The sequence below is a fragment of the Rattus norvegicus genome, chromosome 18 (genome assembly GCF_021556685.1).
Source record: "Rattus norvegicus strain SHRSP/BbbUtx chromosome 18, alternate assembly SHRSP_T2T, whole genome shotgun sequence".
NCBI classification, from domain to species: Eukaryota; Metazoa; Chordata; class Mammalia; order Rodentia; family Muridae; genus Rattus; species Rattus norvegicus.
In genome coordinates, this window is record NC_141551.1 from 48,822,501 (window position 1) to 48,838,589 (window position 16,089).

The 16,089-nt window shown below is 45.7% G+C and overlaps 1 protein-coding gene across 8 annotated transcripts in view; it reads left to right on the forward strand.

The window, feature by feature from the left end:
• Snx24 (sorting nexin 24) overlaps positions 1 to 15,692 on the forward strand; it is a 153,913-nt gene extending 138,221 nt beyond the window's left edge. For 6 of the 8 annotated variants that reach the window (XM_087593115.1, XM_087593116.1, XM_087593113.1 and 3 more), the window contains 4 exons: positions 6,189 to 6,283; positions 7,708 to 7,740; positions 8,227 to 8,291; positions 14,349 to 15,683. In XM_087593115.1, coding sequence (XP_087449241.1) covers positions 6,189 to 6,283; positions 7,708 to 7,740; positions 8,227 to 8,291; positions 14,349 to 14,416 — 261 coding nt within the window. In that variant the 3' untranslated portion in view covers positions 14,417 to 15,683. 8 annotated transcript variants of the gene reach the window in all.
• Positions 15,693 to 16,089: the final 397 nt, after the last annotated feature.

A 16,089-nucleotide genomic window follows, 5' to 3' on the forward strand; every position in this document is an offset into this window, starting at 1 on the left:
ACATTTCAATGTTATCCCCCCCCCTCATTCCCCCTTCTCCCCTCTTCTGTGAGGATGCTCCCATTTCCACCCACCCACTCCAACCTCAACACCCTGGCATTACCTACTTTTTTAAACATCATTTCACTAGCTGGACTGGCTCATTGTGTGAGTTGTGACCAAGTGCTGGGAGGTGGCTAAGTGGGAGCCTGAGGACCACAGAGCCTCTAGGAGCTCGTAGGCTTGGGTCCCAGAGGACGGTGACACTGAGGCCCACTTACTGCTGTGAGGAGATATTGATTTTTCCCCCCTCCCTGTTCTCAGCGACTCCTCTGAAGTAGGTATGGTATGAAGCATCTTTCATAGACAGGAGAAGAAAAACTGTCACGGTGAACTTTGTCACTCCCCAAATCAGACATTTCAGACCAAATAGATAGAACGAAACTATTTAGAGGACTCCCTAAAACCGCCTGACTTCTGAGACAAAGAGGTCCCCCTGCATCTGGAAAGCAACCTCACAGGGAGAACATGCATGCAGTCCATAGCAACCATATAGAGGGAAATATGTGTCCTGTGGATGTATGCATGTGCATGCATGTTTAATGTTTTGAAAAGATAATAAAAAAGATCAAACAACAGTGCCCTGTGCCGTGATCACGGAAGGTTAGCAGAGTGGGCTCATCCGAGCTTTCAAGATGTTCCCTTCCTGTTATAATTGGCTGCTGGGTAGGCTTGGCCCTAACTAGAATGCCAGCGTTCGATTTCACCGTGTCCTCAAGGAGACGTGTCACCATTTATGCTGGCTTCAGTGACAATTTTCTAAAATGGAAACTCGTGGGAAATCATTACAGTGTTTATCCGTCCCCCTTGTCGGACGGTGTTATCCTGTGATATTTTACCAGTGTTTTCTACTGCATGATGGCATCTCGCAGAGGTTAAGGCAGAACAGGTCCCTCTGTAATTTTGTGACCACATTTTACTTGCTGCAGAAGAAAGGATAACTGACAATTAAGTATTTGGGATGCCACGGAAAGAACATGTGCAACTACTCAATGGCACCCTTTGGGACCGTGATTTTATAAAGCTGATAAGGTGGAAAAATCGGGGTTTTGTGATTTGTGTTACATGATGATAATTGCACCTTTTCAATAAAAACGACATTTCTGGAGTAAACACTGAGCTGGTGAGGCTGCTGTACCAATGCAGATGTTGTTCTGCCCCATTCAGACAAGGGTTTGTAAATGGCTGTATAAAGTAGGACACACACACACACACATACACACACACACACACACACACACACACACACACACACACTGCTATGTAGAGAAAAATAAAAATAATAAGTTTAGCCTTTACAAAGCATACTTAGTTAGTTGCCCAGTTCTAATACTTATTGGGGTTTTTTAATATTTATTTAATTAGATGCTGCAATACCCAAGTGTGTCACAGTGCATTACACACTCAGCACGGCCCCACGATTGAACCCTGTTTCCAGTGTCATCGTACTCACATACGTGTTTTTGACATGGATTCCGAAATGATAAACTGGAGGAATCAGTAGGGTCTCCCAACTCACTGTGTATTAAAGGGCCCCAATCTGGAAGTTCTTTGGTCTTTCTTTTCCCACACGGGCCATTCTCCTAGTTTCACTGAACAGGCTTTAACAGGCGGTAGACTTCTTCTATGCTGAATGAAACAGGCTCCTTGAGCTTGCTGAATTACCAGTGGATTGATACTTGTTACCAGCCACCTTCCTACTGGAAGAGCCACTCCTTACCCACCCACCACTGTCTCTCTGTTTGAGCAGCCTATTACTTTGGAAACTACAATCCCATGGTTACTAACAGCTGCCTCTGGCCCTCCGTGTATAGGTCTATCATGCTTTCTCCCTCTTGGACTGCAGCAGGGAAGGCAAATGCACTGGGTGAGATGGGGCGTTCAGCTCTCTTGACAGCTTGTAGAAGAAGCCCTTCATGCTGACCCACCACTGGAGACCCACAGCATTTGAGTGGAAGCAGCTACTCTCCGTCTTGGGTCTGTGATTAATAGTGCTTCTTATGGTACTTTACTCAGTGCTTATACCTGTGAAGTTCAATGGGATTTATTTCTGGACTTTTCTCTAATTTGTCCAGTTCATTTTGAATTATACTCTCTTCATAAATTATTTGCCAGGCCTCAAATGCCAGCTTTGCAGGACAGGCGAGCATCGTGGAAGCTCTGCTACCAAGGACTCAGGATATCAACAACAGCCCTGACCCCGGGACCTTACAGTGTCCTACCACCAAAATGCTTCTCCCCTGACCGGTGTAGAGGTCTAGGCTTTACCAGCCATAATTGGAGAGTGTCAAATATTTTCCCTAAGAGTTCCTCAGGTTTGGGGACCCTGTGTATCCTTGTTACACTCTGAGTTGTATAGAGAAGGCACGGACACAGAAGCAGTAAGCATGGAGTGCTTCTTAGAACGTGTGAAGTGATAGAGTTTGGTCTGTTGGAAAGACGCCTTTACCATAGTAATCACTACTTAGACAAATATTTTTAACCACATCCAAGCTACAGACAGTGATGCGGATGGAGCGCACAGTCCAGTGAGGTCCTGTTTGACAGAAGGGTAGACCCCAGACAGGAAGCCAGTACATCTTTTAGGGAGCTCGTGAACAGCACTGGTCTGTATGTCAGGTCCCAGGCCAAGTGGGAGTGCCCAGCAGTCTGACTGGTACAGCCTAGCTGAAAGCAGGGTCCTCTGCTAGTCTGTCAGTTCTGCATCTCCTCCGGGGACGGGGAGGGAGGAGGAGGAGGAGGAGGAGGAGGAGGAGGAGGAGGAGGAGGAGGAGAGAGAGAGAGAGAGAGAGAGAGAGAGAGAGAGAGAGACTGAGAGTTTTATCCAGATTTTTAAAAGGATCCACAAATCACATATGACTAAGCTCTGTTCACCGAGTAGATAATCATCCAAATTTTCCACGTGGGTTAAAATGAGTTCAGAATCAAGACAACAGGAAAGGCACGAAGGAAAGAGAGTGAAATCTCTCACATACACTCCTGGAAATATCTCCTTGAGTCCTCATAAGAATTCCCTAAGTACAAGGAGGAAGGATGCAGACCTGGTCCGTCTACAAAACCCACGTGCCTATGCACCACACTGCCTGGAGCGTAAGAATGAATTCCATCAAAGATTAACAAAGATGTGCAATCAAAGCCAATGGGGACATGATTTCATATTTTAATATGTGATTTTTTTCCGATGTGGTTAGGGGCTTATCTGGGGAATAAAGTTGGGTGATTTAAAGCAGATGGGTTCTGACGGTGTGGGATGAGTCAGGGCGTGGCTTTGAAAAGGAAAGGTTGCTCCTGAGACTGAGCTTTTCAAGGACCGAGGATGGAAACAACAGCTGGGAGACCCACTTGCTGCTCTGCCTCCCGCATGAGATCATATGTTTATGGCCCGAAGGCTGAGTTGAACTAATTTAATTCCTATTTGGCATCTCTGTACTAATTAATGACAGTTGTTTCATTTGTACATATTATATTCAATTAGGTGAATTTTTCATCTTTGGACTAATTCTTTTTTGTGCAAGGTTCCCTAACAGAGCTGAGGGATCCTTCCTGACCACATAACAGAAAGCCTTACCAACATCCCAGCCCACACAGGTGCCATTTCCTTTATGACCCTAAGTGCCAGAGAGAAGCTTGACCATTGTTCTCTGGAAGATATTAATTGAGAATGTTCAGGGAACGAAAATAGGTGCTCATAAGTTGCTAGAGTTTTCTGTATTTCTTTCTGCCAGGATGTCTTACCTAAAACAATGTGGTCATCTGTTTGGAGAACTCCAGGGAGAGTGAGCAGGATTAATCCCTGTCCCTATGTGCAGTGTAAACAGCTTTTTGCCTGTCTTTTGTCATTAATGATCATGCTGTGGATGTAGCCAGTGCATTGTAAGCCAATCTGTCAAGGCAAATAAACAATTCACCTTGTTAAAATTCCCTAAATCTTGCATTAATAAAACCAAAGTAACCCCCTGAACGCTCAAGAGATGTCTTCCTCCATACTGCATTGATGGATGATATGTCGAAAGAGCCTGGAAATTAAGTAGTTCGGGTCATTAAAAGTGTCTCACACTTCTTATTGATTTAATTTATTTTAAAAAGGTAGGGGGTGGAGATAAGAATTTTGCATCCTCCCTCATTTTGTTTTTAAATTTTTTAAAATCTGAAGGCTACCCCCCTCTCTCTACAAGTAGTTAAAACTATTTCTGGAGCAGATTGTCCCCTATTTGTCAGAACGTTAAGTTTTATTATTCAAATAGCTACTCTGTTGTCCTAGTAGGCAAACATCTAGAAATATCTTGGTAGCTCTTGTAGCCTGTGTCACAGCAAAAACATCCAGAACTTCTGGGACCACTGAAGCGATCATCTCTGGGTATTCAGAAGTCCCCTTGGGTACGTGGGATTTGAGATAAATGTCAAACAATTTGAAAGAAATGAACTGAAATGTAGGGAATTATCTCTGTAGGCAGAGAGTGCCTTCCTTCCTTTGTCTTCTCAAGTTTTCTTTTGTTTTTCTCATGCATAATTAGAAAAAGATATTATATGTGAGATGAAGGGGGTGGGTGCTCGGATGGGTCAGTGGGAGGAAAGCATTCGAGCGGTGCAGCATTCTAACTCTCTCCGTACGCTACGTTGTTTGAGCTATGCATGTGCTTCTTTCTTAATCCTATACTCCACTGAACGCACCGCCCTGCTCACTGCCGTATCCCAGCACCCGATACAAGTATCGAGCATTTATTTAATCAGTTTAATTAATTTATTTAATGAATAGAGTAGAATTCCCCATCACTTTTCTATCTTCTCTCTTTATTCCTTCAGTTCTTTTTAGTGTAGTGGGGACTGTGAGGGATGGGGACAGCCCAGACACCCTAACTTTCCAGATGGCCGTCTGAACAGCAGGAGAATTGGGGACTGCAAGGCATAGGCAGGCCTGGCAGCCTGTGTGGCGCTGGTCCATGTATGTGGTCTGAAGTGAGTGGTAGGATTCCAGGCTTGTGAGAAGGGGGCTACTCAACATAGGAATGGCAGTATGCCCAAGACAAACAGGGTACTTATAATTTGACCTAATTTTTGTTTGTTTGTTCTGTATCTTCTGCACCTGTTATAGCTGTTCCTAAGATGCTGTTCTCATCACTCTCTAGCTAACAAGCTTATTGGGGGAAAAATTGCCCATGACATGATTGAGGCAGGCACTTAAGTATTTTGAAACATGGTCACTTCTAACTGTAATCCCAACACTGAGGAGGTCGAGGCAAGAGGATTGCTTTGAATTCAGGGCCAGCCTGGGCTAGATAGTAGACCCTTCTATTGAAAGACAGCAGAAGAGGAGTAATGTAGTCCTCCGTGCTTTGCCTTAGTTGAGGGAGAGGAGCAGGCATCAAACGTGTAGTCCGTTGGCACATGCTAGCAGAATCTTTAAAAATGCACAAATATGAACATTCGCTCTGCACCCTCCACCACGTTCCGCCTCGACATCTCATAATTTGGCTCTCAGCGTGCTGACACACTTATGCCATTATGCCAGCTCTTTAGCGAAGCTCTTTAAGTGGGAGAACTTTATAGATTTTTTCCCGATAGATGCCCTGATTTACACTTAGTGGTAAAGTTGTCACTGACCCTTTAAGTGGAGCTGTCCAGATGGCAATAAATGTCAACTGATCCTAGTACGGAAGCAGGTGATAACTAAGGGCTTAGACTAAATCTTCCAGATGGAAAAACTGCAGGGTTTCCTACGGGCGGTTGCGGCATGCTCTGGAAATATAAATACTTTATCACTCAATAGCAAAAAATTTGATTTGTGAATCTTAGCAGCGTTGCTGATATGCCTGGGGTTGAACTGTGCAGGCTGGATCAGAGTCTCTGTGAAGGCCAGGACCAGGTCCGGTGCTTCCCCAGTAAGCTTCCATTAGTGAGCGTCTGAAAGTAGGAGACTCTTGTAAATCTGCCCTGAACATTTGATAAAGTGCACGGTGTGCTCCTACTGTATAGCATATGCGTCAGCCTGAACCGGTGTTGGCTGGTGTGGAGACCACTCCTCATATCAGTTGTGAGGAATGTTGCCAGGGAGGCCTTCGATGGGCAGTTATGACTTTTTGATAGCGTTCCTTTGACTGATGGCCTAACAGACTTCCCTCCCGTTTCTAATTCTGTTTCCTCTTTCCCAGGCCGTCATCTTGGAAAATGAGGAACTTCCCAAACTCTTCCTTGACTTCCTCAATGTAAGACACTTGCCCTCTCTACCAAAAGCAGAAAGCTGTGGGTAAGAACTGCCGCTGACGTGTGGGTGTGCTTTTCAAGTGACTCTGCAGTGACTGACTGTCCTAGCAAGGATCCCAGGGCAGCCTGGCCACACCTCAGCTCTTGGTTGAGGTGTCGCTCTCTCATCCGTGTGCTCAGAGACCTGGCTTTGGAGTCTGCATCTCTGTCTCACAACGGACGGTTCCAGCAAAGCCGTGCTTAGGTGTGAGGAATTCACCTGTCTAATGATGGTGTCACTTAGTGTCACAGATGGTAATTACGGGCCCAGACAGTATAATTGAGAATAGTCCTCTGACTTGTGCCAAGTATACATATTCATATAGCTTTCTAAAGACACACTTTTATTGTTTAAGTGAGTGCATGTGTCTGTGTGTGCCAAGTTTGTTGAGGGGGTGCCTAGGGAAGCCAGAAGAGGGCACAGATCCACCGGAGATGGAGTGACAGGAGCTTGTGAGCTGCCCCACAGGGTTGCTGAGCTCCAAACCCAGGTCCTCTAGAAGAACAGCGAGTGCTCTGAGCCACCGGGCCTAGCCGTCTCTCCAGTCCCTGTATTCTATAGGTTCAAAGCTATAGATGGCTTTAGAGATCATTGATCCAGTACCCCTCATTTGGTTGTTGGTCAGAGGCACAGTATTTAAGTGCTTTTCCCAAGCCTTGCAGGTAGCAGAACCCAGGCCTTCTACAGGGGCCTGCTTTCTTCTCTGCTGATTCTGCCTCAGGAACTTGCAAGTGATGGGCTGTAGCGTCTGTTAACTGTGGAACTAGATCCACAACATCCCAGCAGCCAGAGAAAGTTCTTCTAGAGAATGGAATCTGCAGCAAGCCGGGTTGAGCCAGCCTCTGAAGTCAAGGGCAGTGCAACCCAGTCAGCCAGTCCACAGGGAAGTAAGGCAAAGCCAGCAGGGAAAGGGCTTTACCCATTTTCCTGCTGCTGTCTCCAGTCCTTACTGAGATCAGACTAAACCTGAGCTGTCTGACAAACACAGGGCAGTAGACGCCTGTCACCGCTCCTCATCAGAGCCCTTGACTCAAGGCTGCTGACCCCAGAGCCTGAATCATAGAGCACACACACCAAGTCATCTCTATAGCCAATGTGTTCTGTCCCAGCCCTTTCTCCGTGGGAGGGCAGGTTCATAGATACACAGAGATGTCAACAGTAACAGTAAAATTAAGTCTTTTTACTTCTATTTCAGCCCCCAAATGGTAAAAGGCCATACGATTTTTAGGTGATCTTCAGAATCTTCCAGAATCTCCAGAATCTTCCAGGCTAGAAGTTACTCAGGAGTCACTGGCCTGCTGTGGCTGAGCACAGACACTCCGTTTTGGTTTCCCAGTTCAGTGCTAAGGATAAAATCTTCTGTTTGGTTGGCATAAACATTGGCCCAACTAATTTGGTCTTTTTCTTTTCTTTTATAAACATTTCAGATCTTTTGATGAGACAGAATCCGAAGAGTCAAGGTGAGAACGTTGTCAGCCAAGAGTTACGGAGCTCGGTGATCAGACTGCAGTCCGTTAAGCTTGTAACTGCCCATGGGAGGTGTGATTAAAGCCATGTCTCTCTTGAAAACCTTTGTTGGATATTGGTTTTAAGGTGATAAGTATTTGATAGGGATTTGCGTGGCTGATTGCTTGTAATGAGGAATGAAAGGACAAAGAGCTTCACGCCAACAATAACGCAGTTTTACATCTGATCAGATCACGGAGTTGTGGGAAAGTGCATCCCAGCAGTGATATTTACCGCCTTCTATCCCAGAGAGAAATATTTGGGAGGCCACTGCAGCGCCCATCACTTCCCTCCGTGTACTTACTGTTATTCACCCACTGGTAGACGCGGAGACCTGAAGACGTCCCACCCAGCAGTTTGATCCCCTCAAAGCTAGTTTGTAGTGTTTTCTGTTTACCATCGTCCCCTGATGCTGACATGCCTGTTTTTGACCTTTCCAGCAAGCTATCCCACCAGCCGGTGCTGCTGTTCCTTGGGGACCCATACGTCTTGCCTGCAGCCAGCGGTAATCAAACCTGTCATCTGCTACAGCTCTTTACTGATCTGCCCCTGCACCACATAAACCACGTTTGTAACACGGGTCTAACGGAGTGACATCGGTCCAGGGCTTAATCATCTGCCAATAAACCAGGGCTCTCGGTGCAAGAGACATTTAGAATTTTAATTGGGGCCGGCCTTTCAGGAGGAAATGTAATTTTTCTTTCTCTCTTCCTGGCCTATTTTGAATTAGAGAAAGAAGGGATAAAGATATTTATTTTTATTTTCTTCCCTTTTTTGTGTGATGTTATTTAGATGGCTGCTTGTTTTTAATCTAGATGTCAGAGTTCAGGCTGGAGGCTCTAGTCCTTCCTAAAAATGCTTCTTTCCAAAAGCCTTGTGCGTGCATGGCCGGTGTACCTGGGTTCCTATTTAGATTTCAGTGTCTCTGATGGTGAACTATATATTCTTAAGTGGTATATTCTAAGTACAGCTAATTGATTTAAGTATAGCCATAATCGATATTTTAGCCTGCGTCCCTTTTCAGTTCCAATTCCCAAGAGTCTTCCTCAAATGTTCTCCTTTGTACCATTCCCAGAGGCTGTTCTTGGACGTCATCTCGTTTGTCCGAGAGCAGCCTTATAAAATGGGCCCAGCAGGTAATACCATTGTCTAAGGGAAAAAACCCAGACTCAGGGATGTGGTGACTTGGGCGGCTCTGGTGGACCATTTGAGGCCTGAGCTTCCCCTTTCTTTTAGCATATCAGGTCTCTAGCCCCTGAGAATCACAAATATCACAGCCACATGAAAACATAAAGGAGCCATTGTTTCTGTCAACAAAACCTTCCTACGAGCTGGACAGGGGGCGGGCACTGTTTCAGTAGCACAGGGCTCATCTTGAGTTCACCCGCTTACCTACCCGTAACGGAAAAGTGGTCAGGACTCAGACACAGTTCACTAACAGACTCCTCTGAGTGGTCAGAGGGCTGCCTCAGCTGTAAGGAATACAGTGCTGTGGTGGCTTTTTGTGCATGTCTTCTCGATAAGGAATAGTGGCCACTCCTAAGAATCGCTTCCTGTGTTTAAAGCGTTTGTGCATTAGCTGGTGTCGTACTAACATATGACGTATGTTAGTTATTGTCATGCTTAGCAGCGATAGCACAAGCTAGTCTACATTAAGTAGCCAGCTGCATACATAATTTTCCTAGGAATTGTCTCTATTCAGATATCTCATGCACTTGTCCTAAGTTCCTGCAGGAAGGGAGAGAACCAGCCTAGACAAGGATAGCCAGGGGCTCGGTGAAAGGGTGGGGTGTGGGGTGCTATGATTTGTGATCCTTAAATCTGATTTTTTTAAGGTGCTTATTAAGCAGCACCCACCACATAGCACACACTTTGACAGTACTGAAGACAAGCCTCTGGGAAGCAACGTCAGGGGCAATGGCTGTGGTCGATGGGCTTGGTGGTCAGGAAGAAAAGGGGTTCAAGGGGCTGGAGAGATGGCTCAGTGGTTAAGAGCACCGACTGTTCTTCCAGAAGTCCTGAGTTCAAATCCCAGCAACCACATGGTGGCTCACAACCATCTGTAATGGGATCCGATGCCCTCTTCTGGTGTGTCTGAAGACAGCTACAATGTACTTGTATACAAAATAAATAAATAAATAAATAAAAAAGAAAAGAAAAGGGGTTCAAGGGCCAGCCTTCTTGCTGTTTTCTTAGAATTTTGGCACTCCCTGTTTTAGAAATCCGACTTCTCTGGCCTTAGAGAAACTTTACCTGTACCCTACTGGGTTGTTCAGATGCTTTTCAGCGAGTGGAAGTCATTATTCCAGAAAACACTGCATGTGGAGATAATGTGGAGCTCTGTGGACTCACATTTACTTTCTCTCCATTTCAGATATTCTGTCCAAACATTCTGTTAGAAAATGCTAATACTCAGGGCTGGACAGCAGCTTTACTGGCAAAGAGCTTGCCACCCTAGTGTAAAGTCTGAGTTCTATCCACAGAACCTACATTTAAAAAAAGAAAAGAAAGCCAGGCATGGTGTCATGGTGGCGCAAGCTAGAGGCATGTGGGAGGGTCTCTGGAGCTCACTGCCAGTGTGGCTGAATCAGTGTACTCTCAGTCACTGAGACCCTGTCTGCAAAAACATAGAATGACACCGGAGTTGACCTCCACCTTCCATATCATCACACATATGCGCGCGTGCGCGCACACACACACACACACACACACACACACACACACACACACACACACATACAGAGTTTAATAGCTGATCATTACCTTCTTTGCTTTTAACAAAAGTCAAGAGAATACCCTCAGTTTTAAAGATCTGTTCATGTCTATCTCACATGTATAAATGTTTACCTGCATATATGTATACACACCATCTGTGTCTCTGAAACAGGAATTATAAATGGTTGTGAGTCCCCTTGTGGGCACTAGGAACCAAACCCAGGTCCTCTGTAAGAGCAGCAAGTGCTCTTAACCAGTGAGCCAGTTCTAGCCCCTGGAGAGAACTCCCTTAATATCTTAACAGATTCAAACGCATACGCCTTTTGGCTTTGTCTTAACTCTTCTGGAAAATGCAAAACAGCTCTTTCCAAGGACCCAGGTATGGGCTGGACGTTCTGGACAATTTTCCCCTTTGTTTTACTAGCCCTTTCATCAGCTTTACATGTCTTGGCCACATCCTCTCCCTTCCAACACTGTCTCACCACTAGCTTTCCCATCAAAGACTGGATGCTGCTGGGTGGGTTTTTCCTTAGATAATCTCCTGCTGATGGCCTTGAACTACCTCATCAGTGCAACCAAGAGGCACTATTGCTATTTCCAACATAGGCACTTGTTCTGGTTTGCCAGAACTCTGTGGTCTACTCCAGACTATCTCTCATCACACGCTCCTTGGCTGCTGCTACTCTGCAATCCATTCTGGGCCTCAAGTGTACCAACTCTGCACACCCTACCCCCCGGCACCTGCTCTGCCCATCGACCTACTGACCTGGCCAGCCATGCTGACCCAGCCAGCCATGCCGACTCTACTCCCAGGACACCCACTGCTTCCTCCTTGAATCTTCTGGTCTGCATGCTTGGTGGGCCTGTCTTCTCCCAGCCTCATGTTGGATGTCACAGCTTTGGAGCTTTTACTGCCTCTCTCTTTAAAGCAACCTTCATACAGTTCGGTCCTGTTGTTGCTCACCATTAGGTAAATAAATGCCAGTAAAAATAATAAGAAATATATCCAAGTCATGTTCCTTCCCCTCACCCCCCAATGAGGTGAAGGTTTTCTGAAGGGAAGAAGGTTTTCTGAGTAAATCAAGCAGTAGTGGACATTGTATCAAATCGTACCCATGATGCAGCCCGACTCTACAGTGAGCAAACAAGTGGGAGAACAGCACAAAGCACAACCATCTTATCTCTAACCATTAGGTAGACAGACCTCCAGTCTCTTCACTTTTTCCTCAGAGCACCTTGTTGGCTATCTTCAGGAGAGATGGCTACAGACTGTCCCCTGGAGGACACTGGCTTCTCCCTGTGAGGGAACACATTCTCCTGGACACCCTCACGGCTGGTTCCTACATCACCTCATTCACGTCTGCTCAAGCAGCCCCTTCACTGTGGGCCCTTTCTCCCTCTTCCATGTCCTGTGCCCATGCCCTGTTTTTTGTCCTTGCTTTAAAGCCACTGTCCTGATGTAGAGTTACTCATCGGACGTAATGGGGTTTTCACTGCTGTTTTGTGGGACATTGTTCAATCCACTTAATATGTAAATGATATAAATTAACTGTATTAAGATAGACTTTCAGATTTCAGGAGGCAAAGGATAACAATATACCACCTGCATGAAATGTCTTTGTTTGGATATTGTAATGGAAATTAATCAATGGTTCAACTTATTAATATCGGTATGAGAAATGAATTTAAAATTAGAATTAGCCAGACCTTTGTTTCAAATACACAGATATATAACATATTACAGGCTTTTAAAGATCTGACCTGTGAAAAAAGAGTGCATGTGTACGTGTGTGTGTGTGTGTGTGTGTGTGTGTGTGTGTGTGTGTGTGTGTGTGTGCGCGTGCGTGCGTGCGTAAAGCAGAAAAGCACACACTAAGAAAGCCAGCATCATCAGCCAAAAGAACTCACTACTCTAGTGGAGAGATTTGTTAAAATTTTACTCATATCATTTGCTTGCCAGCACCTGTCCTATGGCCTAGACAGAGAGCGTATTTTTTCTTATATTTCCAGTAACTGGATGGGTACACGGCCTGTGGTAAAGGCCAAGTATTTACTGTGTGTCAGGCCTAGTCCACGAACTTGGTCACTCAGCAACTTTAACCTGTAAGGGAGCTGTGAGATCTTCTTAACCCTTTGCACGACTCAGCTGTCATCATAGAGCTGGGAAGTAACTACCCATGTCAAGAAATGTTTGCCAAGGCAAACTGGTCAGTCACCCAGCTAGTTACTGGACTAGACTCACAAGTATCTCGAAACAGAAGGTCCCAAACTGAACTGACTGTCTTCTAGTTCACCCTCCTTCAGCTTCCCCCACAACCTTCTGCCTGAGTAAGACAGAAACCCTCACTGGTGCACCAGTGATGACTTCAGTTACTACTATTTTCTCCTTCTCCTCCTCCTTCCCTCTCCTTTCCTCCAGCGCCTTTGGTGAGACAGTCTCATTATGGACTATATAATTTACAGTCGCTGTATAATCCAGGTTGGCCTTTATCCCCAGGTTCTGCCTCAGCCTTCAATTCCTGGGATCACAAGCACACACCACCCCATCCAGCTTAACCCTTGACGTCTCCCATTTATCCATAGTCACTTGTGTGTGCCATCAGGTCACAGCGTCATCCCTCAATCCACCCACTCAGTGACCACGTGGGTCTGTGTCCACCTCACACTTCTCCAGTCTGTTCTCTGACTGGTGGTCAGTCATCTCTTCAAATTTTCATCTTGTCTCTCAGAACGCCTCAGGTCCCTCAGTATATTTCTGATAGAGCGCAGATTCCCACGAGATCTTCTCAGGGCTGTCCTGGCACCTTCCTCCTGCCTCACTTCCACTGAAGACTCTGAACCCTTGAGGCTTCCTTGCCGCAGACTGTAGTGTCACTTCGTATTGCCCTGGAGTCTTCCCTACTTCTCCAATGAAGCCCAGTTCCCTTGTGCATGACTTCCCATGGGGGTAGCCACTCTATAGGAAATGCATGTATGGATAAAAGTTATTAAGGTATTAGGACATTTGTATAATAACTCTAATGCATTGGTCCGTTTGCATAATAACTCCATTCAGGGTGCTCAGCTTTCCCCTAGCTCCTGACGTAATTGTATCCAGATCAAAGCTTGGATATACTAGCTGAGCCCTGGGAAGATTGAGTCCCTGCAGTCTACAGTACTTTACCTGCGCTGACACTAGAAACTGGCTCAGCATACAGGGTCTATACCACAGCTTCTCCTTTGCACCTTCTACGAAAGTGAGGCTGGTTTTTCAAGTTTGACAAAATGCCTTGTTAGAACTCTGCCCTTTCGAGTTGAAAAGAGCAGGCCCTGCCTTTCTGTCCTTGAGAAGCATGCCCACAAGTGCACACACAACTTAGACTAAGAGCCTCCCTAGACCTCAGTGGAAAAACCGCAGCCAAGTATCCCCAGTAGAAATCTTGGGATTCCTTCAAGTGTATTGAGATTTTGTTAGAAATTGAATGGCCAGCGTAATCCATCTTCCTTGTGAGGAAACACCCAGATAAAGAGCCTAGGCCTGGCGGCATTAGCCATTAGAGGAGCAGCCCCTGAATCAATACACTACAAGTCTGGTTGTGCACTCCTGCTGTGCCTGGTGGTAGCAAAGTGGCCTCTGGCTGACAAGCGCAGATGGTAGCACCCTTTGCCCATGGGTGAACATGCCCAGGTAGTAGCCCTGACCTCTGACACTGTGGCCTTGACCTCTGACCCTCCTTCCTGACCAAGGGCAAAGGGCTCTCCTACATGGACTCCAGAGAGATGGGGTGGCTCCGACCCTTTGTCTGTAAAACACCATTACATGTTGTTGATGCACACAAAGAAAAGCAGCTATCCTTTTGTTTTTCAGATTTTCCAAATGTGGTCATCGAAGGAGTTCTTCACGGGATCTTTTTCTCTCACCTACAGCCCAGGTAGAAAGGCTACCGGCTGGAAGAAGCTGCAGCAAGTGTCAATGCCAACGGCAAGAAAAATCGATATCTCTACCAAGTTAACCGAAACTACGTGACACAAGAGCTCTAGCTATAGTGGGAAAATTCACAGTCCTAGCTCCCTTTGGAACAGGGACATTTCTATTAGAATGGTGCTTTTAAAATTAGAAACCGGACCAGGGCGGGGTCAGTTTAAGACCAATTATTTGAGAAGTGAAAGGGAGAGAGATTACAAGGGAAGTCGGGAAAAGGAGGCCACAGTGGATTACTGGGAGTGCCGAGTGTCACAGAACAGAGCCAGGCTCTGCTTCAGCCGCGCTATCTGCTAATTGGATATCATAATAGCCCGCCCGAGTGAGGCTGACACTGAGCAGCTCCGCGGCCTTCTGTTCAGACCTTGGGCACGCCCACCTTTGCGCCATGGGAGTTTTCTCATCTGGGATACTGTATTCTGGAGTGTGGGCGCCTGAAGAGTATCCTGGAACCCACTGTGCCGGACTGAAAATTCAGTTACACTGACCGTAGAATGCATTTTCATTTCCATTACGGACGAGATGCCTCCCACCTACAGATCAGCCGCCAGCATCGGGGCTCGAGGTGAAACGGGGTGTTTGGGACCACTCCTGAGAGCACTCTAGAAAGGCTCCTCCGAAGACCGGCTGACACCCCTGGCAAAGTTCCAGGGGCCGTTCCATGTAGAAAGTATGTACTCTAAACACTAAAATCATACGCCCAAGAGTGGGGCATGGGCGTCAGTGGCCATCATAGGAGCAAACAGACTGTGGCAGTGCTCCCCCACGGTGTACACCCACGCCGCTGTCACAGGCTCTGTTCCGGTTCCTCCTCGACTGACCCCGTGTATGGATTAAAGTGAGTTAGATGCTCGATGCTGTCCCTCCACTGGATGTCACAGAGGTCATCTTTCACCCGGTGACGGAGCAGAGCCTAGGCCCTACCTGTGTGTGTGCTGACGAACAGCCTACTTATGGTTATGAATTTTCATAAATTTCAATGTGGGAGGAAATATTTACAATTAAAATACCATGTCATGAATTTTTATTAGATTGAAAGCCTGCTGCAAACTTTTAAAAATAACATTTTTATGATGGATTGTGTAACCACATGTTGGAAATAAAGTAACCAAGTGTTATCAAAAAAAAAAACCCAACTAAATAGTGAAGAACTAGAGATACTTTTTAAAATGTTTTTATGTTACTAGCTATTTTGAGTTAAATAAAAACAAACAAAAGTAAGTATTTGAATTTGTCTTTTCCCAGAATTTTACTGGAAACGCAGATTATGTCTCTTTCCACATATGCACAGAAATACAAGCGCTGTCACATTTTGCATCCACGTGGATTTCTGATCTGGTGGGTGGTAAATGACCTCATCCATTATTACGCTAATGGATTCTCATTAAATACCTCACGATTTACCAAATTAAAAAATGTAAAAAATAAAGACCAAACATATACTGGTATGCTACTCGAAATATTTTTTTAGCTGACAGTGGTGTCTCATGCCTGTGATCCCAGCACTTTTGAGACAGCTGCAGGAGGATTGCTATAAGTTTAAAGGCATCCCAGTTTTGATAGCTAGTTCCAGGTCAGCCAGGGCTACATAAAAGACCTAGTCTCAAAACCAAGACAAAGATAAATC